The sequence below is a fragment of the Larus michahellis genome, chromosome 2 (genome assembly GCF_964199755.1).
Source record: "Larus michahellis chromosome 2, bLarMic1.1, whole genome shotgun sequence".
NCBI classification, from domain to species: Eukaryota; Metazoa; Chordata; class Aves; order Charadriiformes; family Laridae; genus Larus; species Larus michahellis.
Genome location: NC_133897.1, coordinates 63424849 through 63438476, shown reverse-complemented (window position 1 = coordinate 63438476; position 13628 = coordinate 63424849). Strand labels below are relative to the sequence as shown.

Below are 13628 nucleotides of genomic sequence, written 5' to 3'. Positions count from 1 at the left end.
AACTTTAAGTATGTTCAGTTTTATACTGAACACCCCTCCCACCCCCCCATTCATCATATTCATCAGGAAATTGCCATGTGGTACTTATTTGTCAGATTTGTGTCTCATGATAGATACATGTTTCACTATAAGTGGATCAGGAAAAAAAAAACACCAACAAAAAAAACATAGCAAGAAATATAGAATCAAGGCCTTGATTATAATAAAATGCCACCTTAGCAGTATTATTCACTAATATATCACATATTATAGAACTCTAATTAAAAATCTAAAACTTTCAGGTGTTTTTACATTAATACCCTTTCACTGCAATAACTGATAGCCTATTTTGATCAACAGACAGATTTTTTCAGCTGAGAAAACTTGCATGTGTCATATACCTTTCCTGTAATTGCATCTGAAAGAGAACTAAAGACAGAAAAAGAAAAAGCAAACCATGTGTGTTAAACCACGTTCACAGCTAGTCTGAAAAGGATGAAATGTTTGCTTGTTTTTTACAGTGAACAGCAGGAGGGTTAGGTTCATACATACGCACACCCACAAGGACTGCCAAAAAGGCAGAACTACCGTGGAGCATTCATTGTAGCGGAGTGGTTCCTCCTACCAAGTCAAGAGCTGTGTTGGTTTGGCAAAGTGTTGCAACAGATGGAACTGGAACAGCTTGTGAAAAGCTGAAGGCTAAGAAAAGCTAACAGTTTGTCCCTCTGAGAATACAACCCATCATATTCACAGAAGAGATGCAGTGTATTGAGTTAGTATGTAGTTAACCAAAGTGGGATGCCAGAAATAAAGATCCACACTGTAGAGAGACACTGTTCCCTCACACCTCTGTGATGCAGCCAATGGACTAGCAAGGGGGATTATTGAGCCTGATCAACGGACACTTTGAGGTTAGGAATTCCAAATATGAGAGGATTCCTAGAAAAACCTTAGATTATGCATAATTTTCCCCTCATTTTCTTCACCACTACATATGTTGCTTGTCAGACCACCATATATACATTGCTGCATAATAATTAAATAAGCTACCATTACATTTGTTTTAGTTGTCTACAACAGCCCTTTGCCTCTTGAAGATATACCTTCTAAGGAAACATAAGAGTACAGAGCCAGAAGTTTTCTGTGGGACAGAAAGAAACACAGGGACAAATGGCAACAACTCTAAACTAACATACTTCAAGAAACAATGTACACTGCAATGTATGCTTAAGTACGATGGCGGTCAGTTATCAAGTTAAGACATCAAACTTATTATGATGCAGTATATACATATAATGGTGGGCAAAAAAGGACTGGTCTTCTGTCATCTGTTCAGCTTCTTTGGCACCATCAGGGAAGAGAGTATAATACATCTAGAAAAGCTACATAGTTCCTCTCCCACCCCAAACAGATCTGCTCTTTCTAGGTGCCTGTTTTTTCCCACGAGCATAGGGGGAAAAATTTTTGTAGGGATCACTTTTGATTATGGGACCACATTCTACCTGAGATGTTCAGGTAAGTTTGCTGTCAGGCAGTTATTTCCATTAAAAGGCATTTTCAGTTTGGTTTGTTAAGCTTTAGTGAGGTAATTCTGGCTTCCTCCAAGGCAATTTTGAACTTCTGTTGGTCGTCTTCCACTCTTCTTCCGCAGGACAAAACTGACATCTCTTGCTTCATAGCCCATAAAAATCAGGCAGTGTTTTCTTACCTAAGTAAAACGCTATTCTACTGCTCTATTCTAAACAGCGTACCTAAGTAGAACACTGTATAATAACAGTCTGAGAAAACAGTACTTCCTAAACAGAAACTGAATGAACATAACAGATATGCACATAAGTTTCCATGATACCTTATTGAAAAACCAAGTGTAAAATACTTGGAGCAAATTGTCCTCCACCATCTTCTTTCCTTGGGGGAAGTGGTAAGCACTTCTTTTTCATGTATTTATTTGTTCTATACGTACATGTTTGTATACATAACTGAAGATCCTACTGTCAGACTGACAGTCTTCTGGTCTTCTGTAGGATTCTTGCTACAGAACTGATGGACTTCTCTCAGCTATCAGTGCTATTTCTGCCTGCCCATATTGCACATATTCCAGGGTCACTTGCAAAATAACGTAATCCAAATGGCTTACTCTAAGCTTCAACTTTCTCAGGCAAAGCACTTTTAGGAACTTTGATTCTGAGATCTACACATAAAGTTATTGGGAGCTCTACCTTATGCACTAGGAGAGCACTATCCATACGTACGTTTCAGTCTGGGCTCAGAAATGTCTGTGCTCTGTCAGTTTTGATTGCATTTGTTGAGATCTAAATCTGGGTATCTTAGCTCTCTGAGTATTTTGTCTTAGATCCCACTTACAGTTTTCTCTCTTTTAGAAGATTCAGTTCTCTGTCACTGCAGAAATGTGACATTTGGTCACTGAAAGAAAGAAAGAAAACAAAGCTCTGAAAATAAAGTCTATCGTCTTATGCATGTAGTGACCAGTTGCAACTTGTAGAAGCCCATGTTTGCAAGAAAATAATGCAGGTGAAGTTCAGGTTTTTACACCACCATGTAAGCTCCAGGTACCTACAATAATATGGATAGGTATGTACACAGAAATACTGAAGTCCACCTTGGTCCTTTGTTCTGAATGGCACAGAAGGGCCAGTCTTGGTAACTCTTATTTACATAAATAACTTGGTAATTAACCGGATACATAACCCATTAAAACCAGAATGCCTTAGACCACTCAGCCATTCTAACCCTTCTGCAAGCATTGACACCATGTTCTTCTACCTAGGTTAGGAAGTGTAACTCGCAACAGGCAGGCAGCCACGCAGCTAAATAACTGGTTGGATGACTGGGCTCAGAGAGCAGTGCTTAATGGGTCATTCTCTACCTTGAGGTTACAAGCAGACCACAGGTGTCTACTCTGAGATGTACCCTGTTTAACATCTTTACCAGTGACTTGAGGAGGCAATGCAGTGGACTCTCATGAAATTTGCAGGTGACATCAAAGTGGAGGGAGGGGGGAGGAGGCAATTGAAATGCTCAGGGTCAGGGCTGCCATCTAGAGTGATTTAGAAAGGCTGAAGCAATGGGAAAACAGGAATCTTAGAAAATTCAACAAGGAAAAATGTAAAATTCTGCAACAGTCATGGAAGAAGTCTTTGCCAAGAATACAGGCTAAGCAACTGCTCCGGGGACAAGGACATGGGGGTCCGGTCCTGGTAGGCAGCACACTCAACATAAGCCAGCAGTATGCCAAGCAGCAAAGGCTGCCAACAGCACTGTTGACTGTAATGACAGGAGCACAGCCAGTAGCAGGAGGGAAAAGATTATTCCCCTTTACTTGACACTCATTAAACCACGTGGAGAACACTACTTCTGGTTTTGGTCACCCAGTAAAAGAAAGACATTGATAAACTGGAGCAGATTCAGCACACTGCTGCTCTAAGGCAGACACTCCAGTCCTTTAGTTATTTCATTTTCCCTTTACTGGACTTGCCCAGTATGTCCATGTCTCTCCTAAACTGTGAAGCCCAGAGCTGGACACGGTACTCCAGACATGGCCTCACCACTGAGAGGAAGGATCACTTCCCTCATCCTGCTGCCCATGCTTTTCCAAACATAGCCCAGGGTACTCTTGGCCTTCTTTGTCGTAGCATACATTACTGGCTCATGATCACCTTGTCCACAAAAACCTCCAAGTCCTTTTCAGCAAGGCTACTTTCCAGCCAGTCCTACCCCAGCTTGTACTAGGGTAATTCTCACCAGGTGCAGGACTTGGCATTTTCCTTTGCTGAGCGACAGTAGATTTCTGTCAATATGTTTTTCCAGCCTGTCTCTCTGAATGGCAGCACAACCATCCCATGTTTCAGCTGCTCCTCCCAGTTTTGTGTCATCTGCAAATTTGCTGAGGGTGCAATCTATCACATCATGCATTGTTAATGATGCTGTTAAAAAGTGTTGGTCTCAGTGTGCACCACAGGGTACACTAGTAGTAACTGGCATCCAGCTGGACTTCGTACCACTGATTACACCCCTTCAAGCACATGTAGTTCAGACAGTTGTCAATTCACCTCACTGTCCACTTAATCTGGTCCATACTTCATGGGTTTATCAATGTGGATGTTACAGGAGGCAGCAATGAAAGTCTTGCACAAGTCAAGACCACAAATATCAACTGTCTTTCCCTCACCCACTGAGCGTGTCATTCCATTGCAGAAGGCATGATTTTCCCCTTCACGAATATGTGCTGACTACTCCTAATCACCTTATTCTTACTGGATCTGGAAATGGCTTCCATGATTATGTGCTCCCACACCTTCCCGTGGACTGAGGTGAGTTAATCAGTCTGTAGTTCCCCAGATTCTGCTCCTTGCCCTTCTTGATATTAGGAGTGACATTGGCTTCCTTCCCATCCTCAGGAACCTCTCCTGATCACCAGGATCTTCCAAAGATAATCAACAGTCCTAGCTCAGTGGCATCAGCCAGCTTGATGAGCCCTCATGGATGCATCTCATCAGGTCCTGTGGACTTGCGTATGTCCAACTGGTTTCAATGTTCTCTCACTGAGTCCTCCTCAATGGAGGGTAAATCTTCATTGCTCCAGACTTTCCCAGTGGGCTCAGGGGCTCTGTGTTTCCTGAAGGGAAATCCTACCAGTAAAAAGCAAGGCAAAGAAAGAACGCATTAAGTATCTTGGCTGTCTCCGTGCTCCTGTCACCAGGTTTCTTGCCCCATTCAGCAGCAGGTCCACATTTTCTTTAGTCTTTTTGCTGCCGGTATACTTGCAGAAGCCCTTCTTGTTGCTTTTCGCATCCCTTGCTAGATTTAATTCCACATGGGCTTTGGCTTTCCTGATGCCATTACTGTACTCTCAGACAGTGTCTCTATATTTTTGCCATGCCACCTGAGCCTGTTTCCATCTCTTGTATGCTTCCTTTTACTGCTTGAGTTTAGTCGTATGAAATATCACCAGAGCTGAATCAGAGCTTGGATGCCCCACTGATTTATGTGCTGAAACTGTTTTGCAGTAAAGCCCAGTTATGGGCTACTCAGAATACCCACACAACATAGCTAGCGCTTATAGGAAACTTTGAAGCACGTCTTGGAGCAATATTCTTTTTTCTCAAGAGTCATCAACTTACTCTTTAGCAGGGAGCCCAAAATTAAAATTATTTCTAGGTGGGTTCTGTTCTCCTTGAGTTAGGTAACGTGTATCGCTGTAAGAAGGGAAGTGGATATAAAATGCAATGAGCAAGGACCATGCAATATAGTCAGTGCATATAGTCAGTCAGTGACTTCTTAGTCACTGACTACCAAAAAAGCACAGAGAAAGTCAAAAGCTATAGTCAGCTTTCCAAAGAAGCAGAGTCAGACATCCTGCCTATGTATGGACCTGTGATTTCACAGTTCAGAGAAAGGTACGCCACAAATAGGACTGGAAGTTAATGCTACCTGAGCAGTTATAATTTACCATGGTAGGAACTGATCACAGCAAAAAGTGAATTCAGTGGCAGCAGTGAAGGTAGACCTGGAGTCATAAAACACTGGAGGTTCCCAAGCATCGAATGAACTGGCCAAAGCCCATTCTTGTTAATATTCTATCTTCTGTACTGAACATGAAGCAAAGACCATGAATGACAGTGCTGTTCAAATTAAAATCTCATCACTGAATCACTATTATGAGTTTCAGACCTTCGTCAATTAGGTGTTTGTAACGAAACACAAATGAGTGCCTCCAGAAACCCTGGCTCCTCTCAGAACCCCTGAAAAAAACTTGATTCTGACCCTGGTTCTTCTCAGATGGGGCTTAAGACAGATATTCATTTAAAATACTGCAATTCTTTGGCAGGGCACATTCAGCCCTGCCTGTTGCTTTTTCCAAGGCTTTCTCACCAGAAGGTATCCTGAATACATCTGTTGTTTCACACTCCTCATATGCAAATACATGAAAATTAGGGTTTGCCCATTTTACTCATTCTTTGGGAGAATTCTACCTGGACTCCACTCTCTGCAATGTCTGTGACTTCCCATGTTTGGGAGCCGGAGTTACTAAAGATGGAAAATTACATGGATAGAATTCACCACTGTCCAAATTGCTGGCTAATTTTGTTGGTTTTTAAACCTGCTGTCATTGTGAGGGTTGGCCAAGAGTGAAAAGATTGTTTGGTGACCTAGAAATGGTGGTGGTAAATAGATATCCTCTCTTAAATAGATAACATTAGTGACATCTGGAATGAAGCAACCAGATTTCACTGAACTGCACAATTCACTATCTTTCTAGTCAAGGCATACTGCACAATTTTGGTCAAATGTGAGACGCCACTATGAGAAAAAACAAACCGATCCACAGCTCACACAGCAAAGGAAAGGGGGAAGAAATCACAGCCAAAGGGACAGGCATCATCCAAAACAAATCTCTGGTTTGGAAATTAACATGTCAGAATAAGAAATAAGTTCCTTTGAACCCTTTGAATACTCCAAACATAAATAGTGCAATCAAATCTTCCTTTCTGCTGCTCATTTACTGAAATACATATTTGTGTCCATGTTCATCTGCTTGAACCAAACAAGCCAAGGCTATTCTTATGCACACAGTGTAAATCACTGTATTCTGCTAACTACTTCTAGATGCTTAAAGCAGTATTTCTCATTCTCTTCAGTCATCCATTCACTTCTGTAACAAGGAGCAGTAGTTCAGTACCTATCACTAGATTATCAGGATCAGGCATTGTCCTTAACATATGAGAAAGAAATCGCAGTTGAAACACATTAATTAAATTGATGCTTGAGCACCTGGAGTACCTGGAACTAGCAGTTTTCACACAGCAGCTGCTGCATAGGACACAAGTTGAATAACAGAGCTATAGTACAATGCTGTGTGAAATCTGTGAGTAGGCATGGCAGTGCCCAAACAGATGATTATGCAATTAAACACTCAGGAGACCACTAGGACTTCTTTCAAGAAATTTCTTGTGCTTACAAGAAATTATCTATAGCTGAGCCAGAACAACACAGAAAGGAAATATTTCAGTATGGCCTTTCTCAGCATAGCAGGTCCTTCAAACACCATTTAGTGGCAAACGCAAGCACAATTGAGATTTTAAGTTCTATTCAGATCATGGAAACAACTGCTTACTGCAGGCTTCCAGTGTGACCAGGATGCCTTCAGAGAGGAAATGAAGACAGACATTATAATGTTATATTCACCCCAGCTGGTTCCCCCTTCTGTGGCCTCAAAAAAGTCCAAAAAAAAATTATCTTCTGTTGCCTAGTAGAGTAGCTTAGCAAACATGTAGTTTATTGGCCAAGAGAATTAGCATGTAGATGGTATTACACAGAAAACTAATCCATTTAGAAAAATGAGAAAATGGAACAAATTTCCTAAATCAGGTTTGTTCTACTGGTGTTATCAATCTCTCCAGCTACTCATACAGATAACCCCGACTGAACCCAACTGATTTTCTGTAGTAAATTAACTATGTTTTGCATGGAAAGGCATTTTATCAACTATGAAATCAGGCTCAGCTCCACATTAAAAACATGCACAACAGCTGCTAACAGCCTCTGAAGATGCCTCTGAAAGATATACAGTGGCTTGCTCAATTTAGACTTAAGTACAGTTTGACGATATCCAAATACTCAGCCCGGTACAAGAGGATATAGTACCATCTCAGTTATCTTTACGAAATACTGCACTCCTTACAGACCTGCACTTCCGTAATTGTGTTCTGTCTTAGGTAAGAGCCATCCCTACCACCATGTAAGTCAGTGTGATTGTACACATTTAGCACTCAAAGTGCATACAGTAATTACTTGGTAGAAACAAGTTTTTAAATGTATATACATATTTATTTACAGTCTTTATGTTGGTTCATTGTGAAGGGAAGTGCAGGCTAGCTGCTTGTATGAATCACACCAACTGATCAACAGCTAATGAAAGTCAATAATACAGGATTTCTCCATTAAACTCAGCAGGTCATGAGTGCAAAGTTTATGTCAACAGCGTAACGATAGCCATTCTGTGTGCAGAGAGCCAAGGAAAGAGACAAATATTTACTTTATGTAAACTATTGCTGAGCATGTTACTTAGGGCAAGAAAGCACTGTTCAGCTTGGCTAATAATAAAACCCAGATGTCAATGAGAAGTTTGTAAAGCTTCTTTTAGAGCACATAAACATAGTACAAATTACAGAACCACATACATTTAAACATTTTTTCTATATTTTTTTTAAAGGCATGAATTGATTTGAATGCCAAGAACTGAAAAACACTGGTAACTGCCTAGACAGCCTGAAAGAATAAATATTCTGCAAGAGAATACAGCAAGTCATAGGGAGGACTCTATTATTCAAACTTCATCAGGGTTAGCATTCAGATGTTATAACTTTAGTTCTGTCCACAACCTGGGTACCAGGACGTTTAGGATTGTGTTCTGAGCACCTTCTATTCACTAACTTAATTTGTGGTTGAAGATGCAAACCAACATGGAAAAAGCAGCCAAGGTAATTAATGTAAATCAAGATACATTATCAGGTGTAATTAAAGGCCAAATACGTGTACCACAAGGCAATACCACAAGGCTAGACTACACTTTTATGTATGGATAGATACATGCTTAATTGTCATTTGAACAAAGGAGAAGTGATGAAGTAATTTATTAAGACACCAACATAACATATCTTTAACGCTCCCACACAAACCCAAGAAGAATAGGGTACTGTATTTGTGCAACTTTCATGAACACGGGAGAAAAACTGCAAAAGCGCTCCATAGTTCAAATGACATAGTATTTGGGTGAAGAGGAAGAAAGCATATTATTCCTTACCTTTTTGCACATGTGCAGTCCTAGCTGTAGTGAAAGGGATTAAAATCTTCCAACAGAGTTAGTAAAAATTCAGAATTCTAATTCACAGGAACTGCTGAGATTTCAGAACCCCTGTTCAGTTTCACTCTAAAGCAAGATCCAAGTATTTCTTAAGAGTTTTGGTGAAAGAGATCAAATCCCATCAATTTGCAGAACATGCAATAGAATTTTAAAATTCTGAATGGAATATTTTGATTTTTTTTTACTTTCTGTCACAACACAGAGCTTGATCTACAAATTACATAACAGATATCAAACTTAATTTTAGCAAGCTAAATAGATGTTGTGATCAAGAAGGGTTTCAGCTTGTACTATGTACTAATTAGTAACCCATGATTTTAAATATAGGTTTTAAATACTTCCTTTTATTGTCTGTCCCATTTTACTATGAAAGCAGTAGTCAGACATTCTAGGACTTGGAAATGAAACCAATACTTCTACTGAAACAAACATCCCAACATCACTCAAGTTCCCTGAAAAGTTAAACCAAAACCCAGAAGTTCTCAAACAATTTCAAAGACTGCCATCTGGATTTTCCCCCTACACATTTCCACCATCTTTTCCATTTGCTTCCTCCTTCTCTGTAGGAACTGCCCATAATTATACAATTTCCTCAAGAAGAACATGACCTGGTCAAAACACTTTTCCTGATAGGAAACGGGTCAAAATTTTCTAACTAATCTTTCTAATATCTCTTACAAAGGTGTGGTAGAGCTCAAGCCCTCTGCTGGAGGGCTGCTGAGGCTTTTGTTTTCATCTGCACCCTCCACCCCTCTTCATAATTCGGTGCTCCCCTGGGGCAGACAAGGCTATAGCTGACTAATCGCATACTGGTAAGCAAATTTACTATAGACCTCATCGAAGAGGTTGTCTGATTGGTGAAGCCAAAGATGACAAGCCTTTCCCCTCAAAACTCTCCAAGGGTCACTGCTTTGTCTGCCGATTTGTAAAAAATAAGTTACTGCTTTCCCATCCCTCAGTGAATAATTTAAATCCATGAGCCATATTCTTGACATTACTTAACCAACTGAAGAACATCTCAAGGTATTTTTTTCCCTTTTGTATATAGCCTGTACGATGGTACAGCAGAAGGCACCTGCACTGTTCCTCTAAAACCACATTTACTCATTCCCAGTTCCTCCAACATAAAAAGGAATTTAGAGATATAAATATGTGGTATGGGGAGACAGAGGAAAGGTCAGCCATCAGAAAAGCAGATCAGCAATATTCAATGGGCTGGAGAATCCTGGAAAGCAGTAATCTTAAAGGGAGACAGTGACAAAATGGACACTGGATAAAGCATGAGCTTAGCAGCAAAAGGCCTGAATACCAGAGGTTCAATTCATCTCGCTGTGACTCCAAATATTTTCATCTTAAATACACAATTCATTTCTGTGCACTCTATCACTAAAAGGACCTGTGGGAAAGGAAAAAGAGGTTATTTCTGCAATAGTTAGACTAAAAGATTTGTAGTATATACCTCTTCGCTCTTCAGTAGCTACAATGAGAATTTATATCTATAATTTGTGTACTTGCAGCACCAAAAATAGAGAAAGATAATTCCTATTTCTAGCACTCAACACCTGATTTCAGGAGATGAAACCATTTAAACCAAACATCAGGAAAATATTCCATACAACACAGTCTGATGTTGCGGAAGAGAAAGCATGAGATCCCTATTCTGTCAGGTGCTTCAAAAGATGTAAAAGAAATTTAGTAAAATCTGGGAATGGGAACTTCTGTATTAACAGACAAATGAGTAGGGAAGAATATTAGGCTAGGACAATCATGCAGGAACACGTTCCCAGAAGTCTCCAAGACTCCAGTGGTCTAAGGAGATTTGCATACATGGTAAGCAGCAGTAATAAGATTCTGCACAGGAAGAAACTGTCCCATATCAGTGGGTATTATCTTTCTGACTTCTGATTTCTCATCTGACTTTCAGGGAGTAGGATATTTAAAGAACCAAAGCTTCAGGTAATAGAAACTAGCATAGATCCATGAAAAAAGAAATTGTGTGGCAAATAAATATTGGTTCTTTTTATCACTGTGCATGTAGTTTTAATGAGCTTCTGCTTACTAACTTTTATGTGCCAAAATTTGGTTCTCTCCTGTCTGGATCTCATTCACTGCACTGTCATTCATCAGCTCAAGAAAAACTTTTTCACCCGACGCAGCAGATTTATCTCCAATGTATATGCAATGTATTGTATTTCTGTTACTATTCAGACACACATTAACACTTTCCTCCTCCTAATAACTGGTTCCAGTTTGTTTCCTTAATGCAATGTTACATATTTCTCATCTGCACTTACAGCATTTGTTAGCGGTAACTAATCTGTGGCTTTTCCTCCTACTGAAACAACTACCTAGAGCTTTGTCTCTCAGATGCACCATCTATTCTATGGCAGTGTCAGTTAAAAAGGAAAAAAAGCCAGTCTGAGTAATATTAAAATCTTCACGTGCAATACTTACTTCCCTTCAATAATTTCTAATGCTCCTATCAAAAAGTTGTCTAGGGGTCATTTACATAACAAATTCAGACTATTTTTGATAAGAGAGTAAAAAACCTCCTTTTGACATAAGTATCATTGCCCATAACGGAAAAGTATGAAATATATGAAGCTTTTTCACTTTTCTCAAAATTACATGTAAACTTTTAAATCAATGTTCTCTCTCTTAAGTTAAATTTGAGGCTATGTCTTCCAGAGATGCTGAGGGATTTGGCTCTGTTATAAGAATATATGATCTGCAATTACAGGCTTTTCACAGAAAGTCCATAAAGGCTAGGCTGGTAAAACTAAACGTTTAACTAACATAAAACTAAACATTTAACTAACATAAAACTACACACTGAACTCACGAGATCTGAAAATGACAGTTTGCTCAGGCACTTACCAGGAGAAATCTCTATGCACTTGAACAAGCCTCACATCTGTGTCTTTGCACTCTCACACCATGCCTGGCACGTTCCTGATGTGCCACTCCAGACTGACACATACATCTACCTTAATTGCTTTCTGCTACCTTTTTTTGATGTGATACACACCCCACCCCCCAAAAAAAAAAAATAAATCAGTATTCTCCATTTCTGTGAATTACTTTCTGTTATTACACTCTGAAGAACTATTGAGAGAAGAGGCATGACAGGCTACCTTACAGCTGTGGAACCAACGTATTTTCCCTTTTCCAGAATGAATGACAATTTAAGCTCTTAACTTGCAGCAGCTTCCCTATATAAATTGAAGAACAGTAAGCAGCAGAGAAAATGGAGATCCAAAATGTAGTCTCTTTCCATATTAGGAAAGCATATCTTAAAATTAACCCTTACTTTCAATTTATAGACATGGTTTGTAGAAGTCTTACCTTCTATGATCTGAGCTGCTGAACCAGCATCGATTGACAAGCCAAAGAGCAGTAGCAGCAAGTCCCAGGTCCACCAGGCATGCCTGGAGCAGGTGTGCCAAAAAAAGGGGGTTGGGGGGTAGGAAAGAATGAGACCAAAGAGTGTAATACAGAAGTACAAGGTGAAAAAAAAAAGAAAAAGTAAAATTTAGAAGTGAGAGTTCTTACCATGAGAGCATTTTTTGAAAGTCAGTTGAAAGACCTCGAGTGAGGAAAAAGTTCAGTGCACATGAGTTTTATGCTTAAGAAAATAAGAAGTTAATAAAAACTGGAGCCTGCTGTTTCTCCTCCAACATTCAGACGCAAGTGGAACAAAGGCAGCTCTCAGGCTCTCTGTGTGACTCACTGCAATTCAGTGCTCCAGCTCTGAAATCTGACTCCGTGTAGACTTTCCTGTCAGACCACTGCCGAAAACTTCCTACTCTATGTATTGATGGACACCCCTTACTGCTGTACATCACCCCAATGTTGTCATTATCCACTTTAACCACTGGGTACCCTGACAGATAGTAGCATAGCTTCTCCAGCTTCCCCCCCTCCTCAGCCACTCATAACCTCAGCTTACTTATCCAATAAAACATGACCTCCGACATCCTTCCATCCATCATTATACAGCCAATGATATGAATTCTTATATGAATAGGAGATTTCTATGGCCATTTTAACCAAACTTCAACGGAAGCAAGTTTTAAGATATGAGCAGGATAGAGCAGTCACAGTTAAACTGCAACATATACCTAGGAGCCGTAGTGTCTTACAGATTTTCTGTCACCTACAGAGACAATTTGAACCACACCCTTTCCGCTGACACATTCTCTAATACTCCTGTTTGCAAAGATTTACACCCTCCATGCAGATTAAGAGTGTGTATCTACCCCAGTAGCTGTACATATATGTGTCTGCTATAGAGATCCTGTAACTAAGCATTTCCAATAGTTTCCATTAAAAGTGCTATTTCACCCCTCCCTCCTAGCCTCATGAAAAGCCTTTTTTCCACACGTAGTCCTTCAAAGCCAATCCTCGCTGAAGGAAGAATTTTTGGAAGAATGAACTTGAGATTAATTAGACAATTTTTAAGTCACGAGATTTTTAACAAAGACTGCAATTGTCACTTTTTTGACTGGGACAGGAGGGAGCCTGGAAAGCATTGCATGTGGAAAGAGATCAGTGGCCTCTTGGCTAGAAGGTGCTGGAAGGTGCTGAAGATCGCCCTATGAGCTTCAAAAACTAAAAATGGATTCACCTAGGATGGGGTGCAGGGGACAGACGGGAGTAGAGTTTTTTGCAGTAATGAAATGACAATCACAAGCGATAAACAGAAATAAGAAGAATTTCATTGCACCATGGATATTTTTGTGGGGTTTTTTTGGTTTGGTTTGGT

The 13628-nt window shown here is 39.9% G+C and overlaps 1 protein-coding gene across 3 annotated transcripts in view; it reads right to left on the bottom strand.

The window, feature by feature from the left end:
* The window catches only part of COL15A1 (collagen type XV alpha 1 chain), a 150456-nt gene extending 137669 nt beyond the window's left edge, over positions 1–12787 (bottom strand). For 2 of the 3 annotated variants that reach the window (XM_074575711.1, XM_074575713.1), the window contains exons 1-2: positions 12416–12621; positions 12209–12291 (exon numbers count right to left, since the gene is read on the bottom strand). In XM_074575711.1, the coding sequence (XP_074431812.1) occupies positions 12209–12291; positions 12416–12426 (94 nt within the window). In that variant the 5' untranslated portion in view covers positions 12427–12621. Of the gene's footprint in view, positions 1–12208; positions 12292–12415 lie in introns of all 3 variants that reach the window. The other variant, XM_074575712.1, reaches the window with a different exon arrangement.
* Positions 12788–13628: the final 841 nt, after the last annotated feature.